We start from the raw sequence: 20,454 nt of genomic DNA on the forward strand, positions 1-20,454 counted from the left end.
AATCATTGTATAGTACCCTTCTTTGTCCTTTATGGTGGATTTTGCTTTAAATTATATTTTATCTAAGATTACTGTTGTCACTCCTGCTCTGTTTTGGTAGTTATTTGCTTGATATATTTTTTTCCATCCTTTGTTTTTAATAAATTTACATCTTTCTTTCTAAGATGTGTCTCTTATAGACAGCATATTGATGGATCCTGTTTTTTTATGCATTCTGTCACTCTGTGTCTCCTTATGGGTGTATTAAGGGCATTTGCATTCAGTGTAATTATTGATAGGTGTGAGTTTATTGCTGTCATTGTGTAGTGCTGTTTTTGTGGTGCTCACATTTTCTTTGTTCCTCTTACTCTTCTGTGCTGAATTCCTTTTGTTCGTGGATTTCTTTTGTTTTTGTAGATTTTGTTTTTATTGAGACTTTATGTTTTTCTTCTTTATTTTGATGAGTAGGTCTTTTTTGAAATTTACCCTTACCTTCCTAGGTTTGAACCAGTCTATTATTACTTGGTATCGCCTCGCCTTCCTCTCCATTAGAACATTCTATACCTATACCATTTATTCCCTCCTTTATTATTCTGACGTTCTTGTCATTTACAGATTAACATCTCTGGTTCCCTGTTGCAATTCTTTTCGTTTTAGATAGTCCTTGAGAGTTCATTTCCTAGGTTGGTTTCTGGCTTGAACAATCTTGCATCCTTGATTCAGGATGTGGTCTGATGTTGTTTGTTCTCAGACTGAAGGACTCCCTTTAATAATTCTTGTAAGTTTGGTTTGGCTTTTGCGTATTCCCTTAATTTCTGTTTATCTGGAAATGTCCTAATTTCACCATCACATTTGAACAAAAGTTTTGTGGGATATGTTATTCTTGGTTGGCAATTTTTTTCTTTCAAGGTTTTACATATGTCATTCCATTGCCTTCTTGCTTGCGTGGCTTCTCCCAAATAATCAGAGCTTAGTCTTATTGTTTCTGCTCTGTATATGACTTTTTGTTTTTCTCAAGCTGCTCTCAGGATTTTTTCTTTGTCTTTGATTTTAGCAAATATGATTATGATATGCCTTTGTATTTTTCTTTTCGGGTCTTTCCTATATGGGGTTCGTTGAGCTTCTTGGATGGTCAGCTTTTCATCATTCATGATATTAGGGAAGTTTTCTGTCAGCAGTTCTTCAATGATTCTCTCTGTGTTTTTCATTTTCTTTCCCTGTTCTGGAACTCTGATCACTCACAGATTTTTGGTTTTGATTGTATCCCAAATAATTCTCAGGGTTCTTCATTTTTCTTTGCTCTTATTTCTTGTTATTCCTCAAACAGAGTTGTATCCAAGTGTTTGTCTTCAATTTTGCTGATTCTGTCTTCCATCGTTTCAAACCTGCTCCTCAGCCCTTCTATAACACTGTCCATTTCCAAAATCTTGTTGTTTAACTTTTGGATTTCTAATTGTTGTTTTTGTATGATTTCTAGTTGTGAATTTATTTTGTCATTTTGTTCCTGTATTGCTTTCCTGAATTGTTCCATTTTTTTGGTCTGTATTTTCCATGAATTTGTCTGCCTTTTCCATAAGTTTGTCTATTTTTTCCTCATTTTCCTCATGCTTTTTGCTTCAACTCTTGGATTGTTCTGAATGTTAGAGATTTGAATTCCCTGTCAGGTAATTCTAGTGCCTTTTCTTCTACTGGAAAATCATTTGGTGTTTTATATTGGATGCCTACTGGAACTATCCTGTCCTATTTTTTCATGTGTTTTGATATTGTCTACTGTCTTCAGGACATTTAGCAGTTATTTTCTTTGTTTCTTGACTGTAGATTTGTTTGTTTCCCCATACTTTTTTGTTTTATTTGGTTATGTCTGAGCAGGTGGGCTGTACGTTCTGTGTTGTTTGCTCGTCTGTAGTCATGATACTTTTCACCTCTTTGTTCAATGGGTGGGATCAGTCATTCAGCTATGGTGCAGTAGGGCAGGTCCAGTTGAAGGGGAGGGGCTGGGATGGGTTGTTTATGCCATGTACCAGGGCCAACAGGGTGGGTCAGGAATCAGTGCTGGGCAGGTTCCAGTAGGCCATGCCTGTGCTGCTTGGAGGTATGATGTTCAGTGCACAGTGCGGGAGGCAGGAAAGAGGGGGAAGGTTGTGATGTGTGGAGCTAATAGGGGTATGAGAAAGAGGAGAGAGAGGAGAGAGAAACAGGAGCCAAAAATAAACAAGCAAACAAAAGGAAAAAGAAGAATGATAAGGAAGCTTTCTGTTGGACTGGAGAGATAAGAAACCAAGAAATGGAGAAAATCAAAAAGAAGGAAAAAAATAACTAGATAAAAATTTGGAAAAGAAAAGCCCCTATGAGTTTTGGATTCCCACTGGTGGGGCCTCTAAGACCAGGGAAGTGGCTCCCAGGCTGCACATTATAGCCTGAGTCGGGGGGTATAGATGTCACACAAAACCAGGTAATCAAGAGACAGGAAAAGAAGATAAGTGTAGAGAGACGAGAACTGAGAAATGAAGAAAGAAAGGGAAAAAGAGAAAAGAAGAAAAGAAATGCCCTCAGGGATCCCACCTATGCGGCTGCACAGATTAGGGGAATGGCTCCTAAGCCATGCAGTACAGCCTGGCTACAAGGGGATCCCAAGCTGCGAAAAGAAAAAGAAAACAAACAAAACAAAACAAGCAAAAAAAAAAAAAAAAAAGCCCCAGGGATCCCACCACTGTGATGTCATGGGCTGGGGGATCAGTTCCCCAGTTTAGCATGACTTCACAGCCTTTCAAGAAGAACCAAAGATGGCACACGGAGCCAGATGTCCAGAGAAAGGAAGGGGAGGTGGTGGGAGGTAAACAGAAGAAACCAAAAGAAACAGAACCAACAACAGCTCAGACCCAGCCAGTGTGGGCAGGGAGAATCCAAGCAGCCTGAAGTCATAGCAGTTGCCTCCCAGCCAGGGGACTGTGGCTGGCAGGAAGCAGAGGAGGCTGAAGTCAGGTGGGTGGGAAAGAAAGGGGGGTTAAGAAAGCATATATCACTTGTTACTGTGTGCTCTGTCTCCTGCTGGAAACTTCATGAATCTGCTTTCCCATATACCCTGTCTGTCGATCTCCAGTGTGGGTGGAGCAAATCAAAGTGGCATGGATGCTGTATTTCCCATCTGGCTGAGCCACCACAGCCAGCCAGGAAGCTCGAGGTAGAGCAGTGGGGAGAGGATGGGGGCTGGGAAAGTGTGTATCACTGGTTACCAGGTGCTCTGTCTCCTGCTGGAACTTCTGTGAAGCTGCTTCTTGTGCTCTCTGTCTGCCGATCCCTAATGGGAGTCCAAGGTGGCAGATCCATGCTGCATTAGCTGGTGGGGCCCTCTGGACATATCTGTCCTTGCTGTCTGTCCTCTGTCAGTTTCTTATTCCATTTGTTGCTTGGCTGAGTCCCTTGTCTCTTCATTTGACATTTTAGTTTCCAGGAATGATGTTTGTCTCTGTTTTACTTAGTTTTTCAGGACGGCATGGTGCTTCTGTCTATAGTGCCATGTTGGCTGGAAGTCCACAACAACAATCTTTTTAAAACACAGATCAGGGCATGTCACTGTCCTCCTTAAAATGCCAAATCCTGATGGTGGCTTCAAAGCCCCTGCCTACCTGTCTGAATTCATTGATCCCTCTTTCGATGCATCTCAGCCCCACTGTCTTCATTCAGTTCCCCAAACCTGCTGAGTTCTTAGGTGTCAGTTTAAATGTCAGGACCTCTGGCTTTGCCTGACCTATCCCTTCAGGAGGTGGGGCCAAGATGGCTGACTAGGTAGAAGCTACTGTGGATCCCTCTTGCAACAAAGACTCAGAAAAACAAGTGAATTGATCACATACATGACAATCTACAAACCCTGACCATCAAACAAAGAACTAAGGAGGTGATCTGAGTGACAGGGGAGCGAAAAGCTGTGCGGTGAAGCAGCGAATGCTTCTAGAACCGGCGTCCCCCGCCACAGCCTTGAGCCCTTGTGGTTCCCTCGTGCCAGAGTGGCTGGGCTGATCATAGCTTCCTGAGACAGCGTGAGCACGGGAAAAAGGCCTGACCCTCGGAGGCAGTCTCGACCCAGCCAGTGCACACAGGCTACATGCCCCTCTGGAATCTCAGATAAAACAGGCTTCACCAAAGAAGATAAGTAACTTTGTCTATGTTGCCCACTACTTTCTCCTATCTGTTGATCCTTCCCCTCCTTGCCCCAGGCGGCTTCATTAGCATTGGAATTCCTTGGGCCAGGGAGTGAAGTGCTCTGCAGGGTTTTTTTTTTTCCTAACTCATTCTCCTGTCCTAAGAAGAGTAGCAATTAACCATCCAGGAGACAAAAATCCTTCCCTGCCTTCCCTAAACTGGACTAATAATACACAACCAGCTCCGGCCAAGCAAAAGAGATCCACAGTCTGGCTTTCATCCCTACAGGGAACCAGGTGGCTCTTATAATGCAAAGGCAATTCTGATAGAGATCTGACTGTAATTGTTTTAGCGAAGCAGTGGAAAGACAAGTTTTGGAGGTCTGATACCTCTCTACCTATGAAACAGAGCCCTCACTGATCCACAACAGGGAACTGAGGGCTAAAACTCCACCTACATCACCTAGCCACCTGCAAAAGGGGTCTGAGGATACGGACGCCTACCAATCTTTAGAGGTACAAGCATTGGGTTCCTAAGGTACAGCAGCAGAGCCCACTGACCAAAGTGCTCTGGGAATAGAGACACTCCTACCACACTAACACTTGGGGGAAGGTTGTCAGCATCCTACCCTCCTCGGAGCATGGCCCTCTGCCACTACTAGAATCTGGTGCATACAGTCATCACCACTACTCCTCTAAGTTAATAGGTGACAGCCTACACCACACACTAGGTGACCCACAATGAGCACACCTAAGCTGATTCTATTCAACAATAGTGAATGGACTCATAAGCTCATATATCTGGTAACAGCTCAAACCAGCTGGTAATAGGACATAAGTGATTCAAAGGCTACAACAGTCAAGATAGTGCAATCTAGCAGCCCATCTGGGTATACTGAAACAAAACAAAACAAGAAGATAAGACTCAGTGAGCAAATATAGAATAAATAATTACAATATCTTATAGATGGCTCAGAGACAGCAGTCCATATCAAATCACATAAAGAAGCAGACCATGATTATTTCTACAAATCCCCAAATTAAAAAATCAAAATCTTTCCCAAATGAAGATATAATCCTGGAATTGCCAGATGTAGAATATAAAAAATTAATATACAGAATGCTTCAAGACATCAGGGATGACCTCAGAAATGAAATAAGGCAATCTACAGAAAAAGCCAAGGAACACACAGACAAAGCAGTTGAAGAAATCAAAAAGATTATTCAAGCACATAGTGAAAAAATTAATAAGCTGCAAGAATCCATAGAGAGACAGCATTCAGAAATCCAAAAGATTAACAATAAAATCACAGAATTAGACAACTCAATAGGAATTCAGAGGAGCAGAATTGAGGAATTGGAATGCAGAGCAGGAGTTAGAGGATAAGGCAATTGGCATCAACATAGTTGAAGAAAAATCAGATAAAAGAATTAAAAACAATGAAGAAACCCTAAGAATCATGTGGGACTCTATCAAGAAGAATAACTTGCGTGGGGTTGGAGTTCCAGAACAGGGAGGGATAACAGAAAATACAGAGAGAATAATTGAAGATCTGTTTGCAGAAAACTTCCCTTGCATCATGAAAGATGAAAGGATATCTATCCAAGATGCTCATCGAACATCATACAAGATAGATCTCAAAAGAAAATCACCAAGACGTATTATCATCAAACTTGCCAAAACCAAAGATAAAGAGAAAATTTTAAAAGCAGCCAGGGATGAACGAAAGTCACCTACAAAGGAGAATCAATAGGAATAAGTTCAGACTACTCGGCAGAAACAGTGCAGGCAAGAAGGCAATGAGATGACATATATAGAGCACTGAAGGAGAAAAACTGCCAGCCAAGAATCATATATCCAGCAAAACTCTCTCTCAAATACAAAGGTGAAATTAAGATGTTTACAGATAAACAGAAGCTTAGAGAATTTACAAAAACCAAACCAAAGCTACAAGAATTACTAAAGGACATTCTTTGGTCAGAAAATCAATAATATCAGATACCAACACAACACAAGGTCACAGAACAGAACATCCTGATATCAACTCAAATAGGTAAATTGCAAAAACAAAATAAGATTAATTTAAAAAAGAAAAAATGCTCAAAACAGAGAATCATTGAAGTCATTATGTAAAACATTACAATAAACAAAAAAGAGGAAATAAATACAGGAGGCTTAGATCTTCCATATGGAGAGGAAAACAAGGCGATATAGGACAATACAAGTTAGGTTATTACTTAGAAAAATAGGGGTAAATATTAAGGTAACCACAAAGAGGTCTAACAATTCCATAACTCAAAATAAAAACCAAGATAAACATAACAACTCAGCAAAAATAAATTTGACTACTATGAAAATGAAGAACACACAATTTACAAAGAAAAATGTCTCAGCACAAAAAAGTAAGTGGAAAAATGAAATTGTCAACAACACACAAAAAAAGGCATCAAAATGGCAGCACTAAACTCATAATACTTATCTATAATTATGCTGAATGTAAATGGACTAAATGCACCGATAGAGAGACAGAGAGTCTCAGACTGGTAGAAAAACATGATCCATCTCTATGCTGCCTACAACAGACACACCTTAGACTTAGAGACACAAATAAACTAAAACTCAAAGGATGAAAAAAAAATATATCAAGCAAACAACAATCAAAAAAGAGGAGGAGTGGCAATATTAATTTCTGACAAAATAGACTTTAAAGTTAAATCCACCACAAAGGATAAAGAAGGACTACATAATGATTAAAGGGACAATAGACCTGGAAGATATAACCGTATTAAATATTTATGCACCCAATGACAGGGCTGCAAGATACATAAAACAAACTCTATCAGCATTGAAAAGTGGGATAGACAGCTCCACAATAATAGTAGGAGACTTCAACACACCCCTTTTGGTGAAGGATAGGACTTCCAATAAGAAGGTCAATAGAGACAAGGAAGATCTAATTGCTATAATCAACCAACTTGAGCTCATAGACTAATATAAGAACACTCCACCCAACAACTGCAAAGTATACTTTCTTTTCTAGCGCACATGGAACATTCTCTAGACTAGATCACATTATTAGGTCATAAAACTAACCTTTGCAGAATCCAAAACATTGAAATATTACAAAGCATCTTCTCAGACCATGAGGCCATAAAAGTAGAAATCAATAACAGAAAAACCAGGGAAAAGAAATCAAATACTTAGAAACTGAACAATACCCTGCTCAAAAAAGACTGGGTTATAGAAGACATTAAGAAGGGAATAAAGAAATTCATAGAATTCAATGAGACTGAAAACACTTCCTATCAAAACCTCTGGGACACAGTGAAACCAATGCTCAGAGGTCAATTTATATCAATAAATGTACACATACATAAAGAAGAAAGAGCCAAAATCAGAGAACTGTCCCTACAACTTGAACAAATGGAAAGCAAGCAGCAAAAGAATCCTTCAGGCACCAGAAGAAAACAAATAATAAAAATTAGAGCAAAATTAAATGAATTAGAGAACAGAAAAACAATTGCAAGAATTAACAAAGCCAAAAGCTGGTTCTTTGAAAAAATTAACAGAATTGATAAACCATTGGCCAGACTGACTAAAGAAATACAGGAAAGGAAACAACCTGAATAAGAAATGAGATGGGCCACATGACAACAAACTCCACTGAAATTAAAAGAATCATATCAGATTACTATGAAAAATTGTACTCTAACAAATCTGAAAACCTAGAAGAAATGGATGAATTCCTAGAAACACACTACCTACCTAAACTAACACAATCAGAAGTAGAACAACTAAATAGACCCATAATTAAAAAAAAAAGACTAAAAAGGTAATCAAAAAAACCCCAACAAAAAAAAAGCCCTGGCCTGGATGGCTTCACTGCAGAGTTCTACTAAACTTTCAGAGAAGAGTTAACACCACTACTACTAAAGGTATTTCAAAGCATAGAAAAGGATGGAACACTACCTAACTCATTCTATAAAGCTCAATATCCCTGATACCAAACCCAGGTAAAAACACCAAAAAAAGAAAATTACAGACCCATATCCCTCATGAACATAGATGCAAAAATCCTCAACAAAATTCTAGACAATAGAATTCAACAACATATCAAAAAAATAATCCACCATGACCAAGTGGGATTTATACCAGGTATGCAAGGTTGGTTGAATATTAGAAAAACAATTAATGTAATCCACCATATAAATAAAACAAAAGACAAGAACCACATGATCTTATCAATTGATGCAGAAAAAGCATTTGACAAAGTCCAACACCCATTCATGATAAAAACTCTCAGCAAAATAGGAATAGAAGGAAAATTCCTCAACGTAATAAAGGGCACCTATACAAGCCAGAGAGCCAGCATCATCCTAAATGGAGAGAGCCGGAAAGCGTTTCCCTTGAGAAAGGGAACCAGACAAGCATGGCCTTTATCACTGCTCTTATTCAACATTGTGCTGGAGGTCCTAGCCAGAGCAATTAGGCTAGACAAAGAAATGAAGGGCATCCGGATCGGCAAGGAAGAAGTAAAATTCTCTCTATTTGCAGACAACATGGTCTTATACACAGAAAACCCTAAGGAACCCTCAAGAAAACTACTGAAACTAATAGAAGAGTTCAACAGAGTTTCAGATTACAAGATAAACATACAAAAATCAATTGGATTCCTCTACATCAACAAAAAAAAATTGAAGAGGAAATCACCAAATCAATATCGTTCACAGTAGCCCCCAAGAAGATAAAATACTTAGGAATAAATCTTACCAAAGATGTAAAAGCCCTATACAAAGAAAACTACAAGGTACTACTGCAAGAAACTAAAAGGAACCTACATAAGTGGAGAAACATACCTTGCTCATGGATAGGAAGACAACATTATAAAAATGTCAAGCCATCTATATATACAATGCACTTCCAATCCAAATTCCAACTACACTTTTTAAGGTGATGGAGAAACAAATCATCAACTTCATATGGAAGGGAAAGAAGCCCCGGATAAGTAAAGCATTACTGAAAAAAACAAAGTGGGAGGCCTCTCTCTACGTGATTTTAGAACATATCATACAGCCACAGCAGTCTAAACAGCCTGGTACTGGTACAACAAGAGGCACATAGACCACTGGAACAGAATTGAGAACTCAGATATAAATCCATCCACATATGAGCAGCTGATATTTGACAAAGGCCCAGTGTGAGTTATATGGGGAAAAGACAGTCTTTTTAACAAATGGTGCTGGCATAACTGGATATCCATCTGCGAAAAAAAAAGAAACAGGACCCATACTTCACACCATGCACAAAAACTAACTCCAAATGGATCAAAGATCTAAACACAAAGTCTAAAACAATAAAGACCATGGAAGAAAAAATAGGGATGTTAGGAGTGCTAATACAAGGCATAAACAGAATACAAAACATTATTAAAACTGACAAAGAGAAACCAGATACGTGGGAGCTCCTAAAAAGCAAACACCTATGCTCATCTAAAGACTTCACCAAAAGAGTAAAAAGACCACCTACAGACTGGGAAAAAATTTTCAGCTACACCATCTCCAACCAGCGCCTGATCTCTAAAATCTACATGATTCTGCTAAAACTCAACCACAAAAAGACAAACAACCCTATTAAAAACTGAGCAAAGGATATGAACAGGCACTTCACTAAAGAAGACATTGAGGCGGCTAACAGATACATGAGGAAATGCTCTCGATCATTAACCATTAGAGAAATGCAGATCAAAACTACAATGAGATTCCATCTCACTCCAACAAGGCTGGCATTAATCCAAAAAACACAAAATAATAAATGTTGGAGAGGTTGTGGACAGATTGGAACACTTATACACTGCTGGTGGGAATGTAAAATGGTACAACCACTTTGGAAATCGATTTGGCGTTCCCTTAAAAAGCTAGAAATAGAACTATCATATGACCCAGCAATCCCACTCCTCGGAATATATCCTAGAGAAATGAGAGCCTTTATACGAACAGATATATGCACACCCGTGTTTATTGCAGCACTGTTTACATTAGCAAAAAGCTGGAAGCAACCAAGGTGTCCGTCAACGGATGAATGGGTAAATAAATTATGGTATATCCACACAATGGAATACTACACATCGATAAAGAACAGTGAGGAATCTGTGAAACATTTCATAACATGGAGGAACCTGGAAGGCATTATGCTGAGTGAAATTAATCAGATGCAAAAGGACAAATATTGTATAAGACCAGTATTATAAGATCTTGAGAAATAGTTTAAACTGAGAAGAAAATATTCTTTTGTGGTTACGAGAGGGGGAGGGAGGGAGGGTGTGAGAGGGTTTTTTACTGATTAGATAGTAGATAAGACCTACTTTAGGTAAAGGGAAGGACAGCACTCAATACAGGGGATGTCAACACAACTGGACTAAACCAAAAGCAAAGAAGTTTCCTGAATAAACTGAATGCTTTGAAGGTCAGCAAAGCAGGGGCGGGGGTTTGGGGACTATGGCTTCAGGAGACATCTAAGTCAATTGGAATAATAAAATCTATTAAGAAAACATTCTGCATCCCACTTTGAAGTGTGGCATCTGGGGTCTTAAACGCTAGCAAACAGCGTTTCCTAGCAAATACTAAGTTGCATCAATGAGTCTCAACCCACCTGGATCAAAGGAGAATGAAGAACACCAAGCTCACAACGTAATTATGACCCCAAGAGACAGAAAGGGCTACATGAACTAGAGACTACAACACCCTGAGACCAGAAGAACTAGATGGTGCCTGGCCACAACCGATGACTGCCCTGACAGGGAACACAACAGAGAACTCCTGAGAGAGCAGGAGAGCAGTGGGAAGCAGACCCCAAAATCTCATAAAAAGACCAGGCTTCATGGTCTGACTGAGACTAGAAGAACCCCGGTGGTCAGGGCCCCCAATCCTTCCTTTGGCCCAGGACAGGAACCATTCCCGAAGGCAACTCATCAGACGTGGAATGGACTGGACAATGGGTTGGAGAGAGATGCTTATGAGGAGTGAGCTACTGGCACCATGTGGACACTTGAGACTATGTTTGCATCTCCTGTCTGGAGGGGAGATGGAGGGTACAGGGGGTTAGAAACTGACAAAATGGTCACGGAAGGAGAGACTGGAAGGAGGGAGCGGGCTGACTCATTGAGGGGAGAGTAAATGGGAGTATGTAGTAAGGTGTATATAAGCTTGTATGTGAGAGACTGACTTGATTTGTAAAGTTTCACTTAAAGCACAATAAAAATTATTAAAAAAAAAAAAAGACCCCTTCTTTCTATCATGACAACTATTTATTGCTTTCACAGCACTATCACAAGTGTTCATCATTTTGTTCATTTTCTTTGTTTTTTGTATGTTTTCCACATTAGACAGTGATCTCCACCCAGGTGAGACTGTGTGTGCTTTGTGTCCTGGCACAGAGAAGGCACTCAGTGTGCATGGGGTTGGGCAAATGCTGTCTCTGAACTTCTGTGCCATGGGTGAGGGGAGCAGGAGCATGGGCCTCTCAGCTGTCAGGATCAGAGTTTATGCCATCTCTTACTAACGTCCAGGTTCTCCTCTCAGTTGTCAGGAGTCACAGCACTGATGCCATCTCTTACTAAGGTCCAAGCTCTCCTCTCAGCTGTCAGGATCAGAGCACTGATGCCATCTCTTACTAACGTCCAGGCCCTCCTCTCAGCTGTCAGGAGTCACAGCACTGATGCTGTCCCTTATTAACATCCAGGCCCTCCTCTCAGTTGGTCAGGAGTCAGAGTGCTGATACCATCTCTTAGTAATGTCCAGGCTCTCCTGTCAGATGTCACATTCGATGGACCATGCACCATTAAGAATGTCATTTTATTTTAAAAGTTAAATGGTGATGAATTGGGCAAATAACCAAGGATTACCATGGAAATATGGAACTGTTTCTATGGCAGCATCATCGCTATTGGAATAATTTAATTGTAAAAGAAAGAAATTATAATGTCAATGCTGCCCTAAAACCTGGTTAACATCGAGAGTCAGGGTAATGACAGAACAGTAAGGGGGAAGCTGTTGTCTTTTGTGCTCAGAGTGGAGGTCTGAGAGGAGGATATGGTAAATCATTTCCCGATACAGATTCACCTACAGATGGTTCATGGGGGAATTAGGAATTCAGGAGCTGAGTAATCAGTGGGGGTCCATAGAGAGTACACAGTTACACATCGTAGCTTAGGAGAAGATTGAGAAGCAGCACATCTGAACACAATGAGCAGAGAGCAAGTTTTCCAAACAGCAGAGGGATCAGAGTGAGAAAGAGTCTGTGGTCCTTGGTGCCCCTGGAAGGACCAGAGAGAGAATCTAGCAGCCATGGGAGGTGATCGTGAGGTCTCAGGAGAAGAGACAACACAACCTGTCATCAGTGCTGTGTCATGGGACCAGGTTCCTGGGCTAGACTTAACTCTCCAGTGCAGCTTTATCCTCTTAGAGCTGTGGTTTAGTGGGACCCAGGAATGGATTGCCATCTGTCATTGCCCTACACACTGATAGCTGTTGGGCCACCTTGGTGCCTACTGTTCAGAGTAATCCTAAACCATACCAGGGAAGCCAGCCCAGGGCTGTTTGGGCAGGAATTCCAGGTCCAGATCCTCTAGAAGGAGGCCTGTATTCTACATAGGAATGTCTCTTTGGCCCCATGACTCCTCCCTCAGTGGACTGGAGTGGAACCCTCTAAAGTGCAGGGACCCCTCTTGCCCAGGTCAAAGGGCAGCACTGCCAATGGTAGGGAGATAGAAGCCACGTTTTTCCTCTCTGTTTTAGGACTGTAATCTCCTCAGATTGTTGGAGAGAATGCAGGCATCCTTCTCCAGATGTTCTAATAGTGGATTATTGGTATTAGCATCATCCCAGCAGTTAAGGGACCCCAGTTGGACATTCAGTGGCTTAATGATATGGCTCTTAATGGCCAGAGCTGCATTCTCTGGTTAGTCCACTTACCCTGGCAATAAGGCAGTAGCACACAACTGTTTTTGTTTTTCTTCTGACTTAAAGGGAGAGTCTTTATCCCCAAAGAAAAGCCTGTAGAAACTCAAAAAGAAGAAAACGTGACCCTCGACCCAGAACTGGAAGAAGCTTTGGCTAGTGCCTCCGACACTGAACTCTATGATCTTGCAGGTGAGTCCTCGGCTCTGGGAAACTTTCCTGCCTGGCTCTGTGACCTCCAGGCATGTGGTCGTACCCATGCCAGCAGCCGTTGGGCTTCTCTATAACTGTCGGTTCTTATTAAAATTCCGTGTTGGCTTTAGCCATTAAACCAGTTTCCATGGAGTCAGCTCTGACTCTTGGTAACCCCACTTGTGTCAGAGTAGAAATGTGCCCCATAAGGTTTTCCTGTAGCTGAATCTACTTTTTCGGAAGTAGATTGCCAAACCTTTCTCTCAAGGCACCTCTGTGAGGACTATGAGAATTGAAAGGGAAAAAACAATAGCCCTTATGCTTTATGAGGAGCTTTTACATTAGCATTTTATCATCACAAAATTTCCCTAAGGTGCTTGTTCTTCCCATCAGTTGTCACCCACTCAAGTCTGATTGATACTAAGAGGCCTGTCAGTGTAACCGTGAAACAAGGTAACTTACTGTCATAGTCAGCCCCTAAGGTAAATCCATATTCAGTGCAATCTGCTCATTTTTTTTTCTGGTTTTCTTAACAATAGCAACAAAATAGTAATAATAAGTTTATTTATAAATAAATTATTTATAATTAAAACAAAATAATAATGACATTTATTTATAAATGATTATTTGAATTGATTATACATGTAGATAGAAAAAAGTCAAACAGTGCAAAAGAATATATAATGAAAGGTAAGTTTTCTCACTTTGATTAACCTAGGCCTTCTCCCCTTTCCTGTAGCTCCTTTAAGAAAGATTCCATGCATGCACCAACATATTTGTGCACTCATATTTTCCTTCCAGTGGGATGTTTGCTTCCACCTGCCACAGGGATATTAGGTCACCACAAGGATAAAGGTGCTTTTGAAAACATCCCGCAGCTTTAGCAAGAATTCCTACCTTTGTATTGTATTTGAAGAAATACGTAATAATGATAAATCTCCTTCCTCCTAGGAGAACAAGCTACGCCTTACTCTAACAGCGTGCTACCATCTTTACCTGCATTTTCATTCCTTCTGTTCCATTGGGGGTTGATATCAAGTTCACATATTGGAGACATTCTCAGAGGTCACTGCAGGAGCTGAGGCACCTGGGTGTGGCAGTGAAGAAGATGCCTTATGGTGGCTGCTTTTCCAGGTTTTGTGGTTGCAGCACCACCACTGGTTACCAACAAATAGACTCTGACTCACAGTGACCCCATGTGTTTCCAGTAGGACTGTGCATATGATTTTCCATGGCTGTGACCTTTAGGAAGCAGATCATCAGGTCTTTCTTCCTAGGTGCCTCTGGGTGAATTTGAACTGCCACCCTTTCGGTTAATAACAAAGGCTTAACCATTTGCGCCACCCAGGGACTCTTAGTTACTGTGCGACGATCCTGTTACGGTTACTGCTCCTCCCAACGGTTGCCCGATGGCCTCTGCTGGAGGTCACTACAGGCAGAATGTAGCACTGGGCTTGAATTCCCAGAAAATTCCTGATAAAAAAGAAAGAGAGAGAATAGAGCTAATCATTTAGAAGACACTAAATCTAGACATTCATACAGTGAAACCAGGAGAATAATCCCAACAGACAAATGTTGGTTTCGTCCGTGCTCAGCCTCCCTCCGTCGTTGGGTGCTCCCTGGGAACCCAGCAGGAAGCCAGGCTGCAGTGGGCTGCAGCATCTTCTCAAGTGGATCTTTCAGAAGATTGTAGGCAGTCCCGTGAGTGGATGGATTTATAGCTGTTAAGGTTTAGATAAGAAAGAGTACCAATGCATTGCCCATGTTATTGTGGCAGAAAGAGAGACATTCATCAAGGGGGTGACAGCTGACCTCCAAAACAGAGCCTTCCAGACTGTGGGCATATCTTGATGTGACTACCACTACCCAGAGCCTAGTTCTCAGCTTTGCTGGTCTAGAGATTTGATCTTGTGAGTGCATATAGGAGCTATCAGATTAGGAGGATGGAGGAAGTGAGGTAATAGGGACTGACTCTACTAGCCAGATTTATAGGAAATAGATAATACAAAAAGTAAAACTTGGCAGTGGGAGCCAAATTATAATTAGGAGGCTGCTTGGTATGGATGGGGCCAGAGTAAGACAAGATGGCCTCAATGCCCTGTTTATCGAGTAGGGCACCCTCTCCCTAGACAATGCCAGAGACACACTGACAAATGCTGGTTTTGTTTACTTAACAAGAATTTGTAAAGCACTTAGTGCCTGGCACATAGGAATTCACTTAATTGTTTCAATAGGTAAAGTACAAATATTATCCCTGTTTTACAAGATGAGGAAGCTGCGGCTCAGAGGCGTTTGGTAACTTCCCCAGTCACACAGCTAATACATAACAGAGTCAGAATTCAAACTCAGGCCGAGTGCTCCGAGTCCCACTCTTCATCCCTACACTTGCTGGCTGTTTGTCCTTCCTAGTGCTGTGCTAGCTGCCTCCCTCCCTCCCTCCACAGAAGAGCTGATGATGCTCTCAGAGGCACTCCTCTGCCACTATTGACAGATTACTGTCTAGTCTGGGTCCTTCTCCAGATGGCCTGGCTCACCTATAATTTCATTAGCAGGGGGAAACCTGCGGGCACTTGCCAATTCAGCCTGCCCAGCATTTCTTCTCCCTGTGTTGCTTCCTGTACACTATGGTGCTTCCTGGTGCAACTGCCATGTAATACAAGAGACTGAAAATTTTGGTATGCTTATCTGACCTGAGGAGCCCTGGTGGTACAGTGGTTAAAAGCTGTGGCTGCTAACCAAAAGGTTAGCAGTTTGAATCCACCAGCTTCTGCTTAGGAACGGTATAGGGCAGTTCTACTCTGACCTATAGGGTCGCTATGAGTTGGAATTGACTCAATGGCAACGGGTTTGGTTTTAGTTTTTGAATCTGACCTTAAGGAGCCCTGGTAGTACAGCGGTTAAGCACTCAGCTACTAACCATAAGGTCAGTGGTTTGAACCCACCAGTCGCTCCAGGGGAGGAAGATGTGGCAGTCTGCTTCCATAAAGATTTATAGCCTTGGAAACCCTGTATGGCAGTTCTGTTCTGTTCTGTAGGATAGCTATGAGTCAAGACTGACTAGACAGCAATGTCTTTGGTTTGGGTTTTGATATCTGACCTTGCATTTCCCTGCAGTACTGTAGATGAAAAAAGGACAACTCCTTTTGGCATGGAGGATTGGGAGAGATGGGGAGCCTGACATTGAAAGAGGCTTATGATCTTTCTGCTATTTGCAAGATACAATAATATCTACAATGTTAGATATTAAATGTCCTTAGACTCAGTCTCACCCTCTCATTTTACAGATGAGAAAACTGAGGGGTTGAGTCTAGTTAACTGGGAGGTCTAAGTAGGTTTTTTGTAATTTTGGGACCATAATTAAATAGTCTTTGTTCCTCAGATCCTAAATGGTTTTACATGTATAGACATAGACACATGAAAGATTGCTGGTGGTCTTGGAAAGAAGTTTTCATTTTGTTTTGTTTTTATAAGGTTAGTCAGTGCTATGCATCTACGACACACTTTGCATCTGGAGACTTCATCTTTATGAAACAGGGTTTCATTTTTACAATCGGAAGTATTGTTCTTCAAGGGCAAATTAAGAGTGTGGAAATTCTAACATGCTTTCCTAATCTTAATGTTTGTTCACAATTACCTCTGTTTTTAGCTGTTCTTGGGGTGCACAATTTACTCAACAATCCAAAGTTCGATGAAGAAACGACCAGCACTAAAAGTGGTGAAGGGCCTCTAAGAAGTAAGTTGATGGGGAATGTATGGCTTTGTAAACTTCTGAGCCTTCAGATGTTCCAACAGAATTGCCTATTGGCAAGGCCTCCTGGTGTATCCGGCAGAATTTGAAGGTGGATTTTGTCCAGTTACCAGGGGTCACTAGGCTCCAGCAGCCAAACCAGAATAGAGTAGCTAATAATGGGAGCTCCTTCTGGCAGTGTAACAAGTCCCAATCATTTGTGTAGAACACGCTTTCTTAGTAGGCCTGTTTACCCAATAGATAAAATTGCTAACAAAAAGGCTTCAAAGTCTGCACAGAACGCAGATACCTACACGTTCCTGAGGATATTTTAATTAACTGTGGCAGCTTGAATAATTTCCCTCTCTATTCTAGTGTTGTGTTTGTTTGTTTGTTTCAGTAATGGATGCTCAACATTAGAATTTGAAAACCCACTTTCCCCAGAAAGCATGAAAGACACTTGCGTGGACTTGGTGGCACAGAAAGTTCCTGACCGCTGTCTTCTATGTCAGCATTCCTGGGGAAATGTACAGTTACTTAGATTTTCTCATTCAGTCATGCATCAGTTATCCGTTAAATACCTACTATGTGTCAGTAACATTCTAGGCTTAGGTACAAAGGTAGAAGATGGTCCCTGATGAAAGGAGGTTATCTATCGGTGGTAAGGACAGACCAGTGATCAGATAATTTCAGTGCAGTGTGATGCAGGCTATCTGAGGACACACAGAGAATCACAGCTTTTCTTAGGTTAATTATATTTTATTCTCTGTGATGGAGACTTGTTCCAGTAGCATATTTATGAACCATCATTTACAGTGGATAATTTACCTAGATAATGAGCAATATTCCTTTTATATTTTTCTTTCTAGTTTCATACATATTTATAGACTTATAGTAGTATATACTTGTGGTGGAAAGGACAAATAGTTCCTATTTCCTCCCAAACCTGGTTATTATCAATTTTGTGACCTTTTGCTTATTTAGCAGATAAAAATGTATATCCCTTTTAGCTTCATTATCAAAGAGTAATATTCAGACTGTTAATAAGTTTTCTATTAAAAATCTTATGCATAACCTTCTGGACTTTTATATGTACACATATGTGTACATATCTAACTTTTTTTCAAATTGTGGATCTCTTATCAGTACATGTAGGTTAACCTTATTCTTTTAATGAATACGTAGTGTTTTATTATGTAATTATGCTGTAATTTATTTAATCATTTTCATGTTGGTGGATGTTTTATTTTAAAAAATTAATTTAAAAAGCAAAAATATGTGTCAGTGAACATACCTTTATATATTCACGCTACTTTTCCTATAGGTTGGACTACTAGATACAAAATTTGAGTCATAGATTATGCATAATTTAAATTTTGGTATATAGTGACAAATTATTCTCCCCAAAAGTTTGCACTACTTTACATTCCCACTAACAATATATGAGGATGCTTTTTTCTCCACATCATTGCCAAATCTCAACATTATCTCTTTTTATACTTTTTGCTAATTGAATGGGGAGGGGTGGTATCTCATTGTTTTATCTCAGAGTTTACTCTTTATATTTACTGGTTAAAGGGACAGAGTTTCTTCTGATCATATCATTTATTCATTTTTAATTGGGTTGCCTCTTACTGATTTGTAGGGGCTCTGTGTATATTGGGACAGCAGCCCTTGTATATTATATATGTTGCAAATATTTTCTGTTAACTGCTTTTGAGAATTCTTCCATTCTTCTTTTTTATCTCTTTCTCTTACCTTCCTCAAAACTAAAGCTCTAAAATGGAAATCAGAGGAGGATGGGTATGATAAAGAGACCACAAGTTTGGGGAATGAAAAGACTTATGTGATTTCTTTTTTGGATATCAAGTCCTGTGCCTGTCTGATTATTATAATCAGAAGAGGCCCATATGGTGCAGCAGTAATTGCCCATAAATGTACTTGTTGAGATTGGGGTTTGATGTAGAGCATTTTTGGCTCCAGACACTGTCAGCCACTGACTCTTCTCGTGTGGATAAGAAACATCAGGCTTCTAAACCATAACTCAGAGCCATGCCACGCCTGTATTTGCTTGGCGGGGAGCTAAGCTTATAGTCATGGTATTAGAGTATTGTTGGGATCAAACATATAAAAGAAATGTCACTTTGGGGGGAGCCATCTTTGATTTTGATACAAGAGCCCTTACCTTTTCTTTTTAAAATTACAACTTGTGTTTTAGATGTGGTCAAAGGTGAAAAGGTCAAGCCAACATTTGAGGAACCACCCAATCCTACAAATGTAGAAGTAAGTCTACAGCAGATGAAAGCCAATGATCCTCGCCTGCAAGAAGTCAACCTTAACAATATTAAGGTATTTCATTATGCTTGTGATGGTTGCCAGTCACTTGATTTACCATGAGGTCAGAAGATTGCCTGTTATCTTTTAGATCCACCCTTGCTGGCAATCCTTTGTAGTTCATGGTTTTGAGGCACTTCTGTTCAAAAGAAGTGGGTTTAAAAAAGAGTGATTCCTAGAATTCTTTGAAAAGAATCACATCACTTGTGTAAAACAGTTTATTAGTAGTAGTCTTTTGCTGAGTAACAAATTGCTCCAACAGTTAAGAGGTTTAAAGCAGCAAACATTTATTATCTCACAGTTTTTAAGAGTCAGGAGTCTGGGAATGACTTAGCTGGGTAGTTGTGTTGACTTCTTCCTTGTCAGTAGCTCTAGGTTTTTTTTTGATTTTTGGCCTACCTTGGCTTGTACATGATTCTAGCATGAGGTCTGTCTTTCCCCTGGTCTATTCTGGTCTTTTTATAACTCAAATGATTAGGTTTGAGATCCACCCCACCCCCCACAGGTATGGCTTCATTAACATAACAAAAGAAAAACTCTGTTTCCAAACAAGGTCATATTTAGAGGGACAGCGTTAGAATTTCAACATATATCTTGGGGGGACACAATTCAGTTTATAACAGATGGCATCCTTTTCTCTGGTTCTTACTAGAGGTGTTCATTTTCTTTGCTTTATACTCATAAGTAGAAAGACTCTTAAATGCTGAAAAATGACACATTTTTATAGAAGCTTTTAGAAAAGGAGATCTAACACACATCAGTGATTGCAAAGGAATTGATTTTGATATAAGGGCTATCGTGGTTGACCATCAAAGTTGTTCTTGTTAAGTATAATATTCCTTGTATTTCTTAAATCCTCAACTCTTATTTTTCTTAGAGTTATTTGTATGTGTGATTATTTTTTTTAAAGAAAACTCTCTAGGGAGTTTTCCGTTTCACCATTTTAAATTTATTACAGTGTTTACTATCACTATATTTTTTTTACCTTGTTTTCTTTTTGCTGATTTCTGAAGACAACAGTCTTCAGTACCCGTAGCTCCTACATTTCTTATTTCTTTCTCTATTATGAAGATCTTCAGAACATAACTTCATAATGTTATTAAGAGGAGTTTAGACTATAGAATACGT

At 40.1% G+C, this 20,454-nt stretch overlaps 1 protein-coding gene across 6 annotated transcripts in view; it reads left to right on the plus strand.

Annotated features, from left to right (window-relative positions):
• The window catches only part of TMOD2 (tropomodulin 2), an 84,991-nt gene that overhangs the window by 41,882 nt on the left and 22,655 nt on the right, over window positions 1-20,454 (plus strand). For all 6 annotated transcript variants that reach the window (XM_010600073.3, XM_010600077.3, XM_003420525.4 and 3 more), the window contains 3 exons: window positions 13,143-13,265; window positions 16,912-16,998; window positions 19,211-19,341. In XM_010600073.3, the coding sequence (XP_010598375.2) occupies window positions 13,143-13,265; window positions 16,912-16,998; window positions 19,211-19,341 (341 nt within the window). The remainder of the gene's footprint in view (window positions 1-13,142; window positions 13,266-16,911; window positions 16,999-19,210; window positions 19,342-20,454) is intronic.

Source organism: Loxodonta africana, chromosome 12 (genome assembly GCF_030014295.1).
Source record: "Loxodonta africana isolate mLoxAfr1 chromosome 12, mLoxAfr1.hap2, whole genome shotgun sequence".
NCBI classification, from domain to species: domain Eukaryota; kingdom Metazoa; phylum Chordata; class Mammalia; order Proboscidea; family Elephantidae; genus Loxodonta; species Loxodonta africana.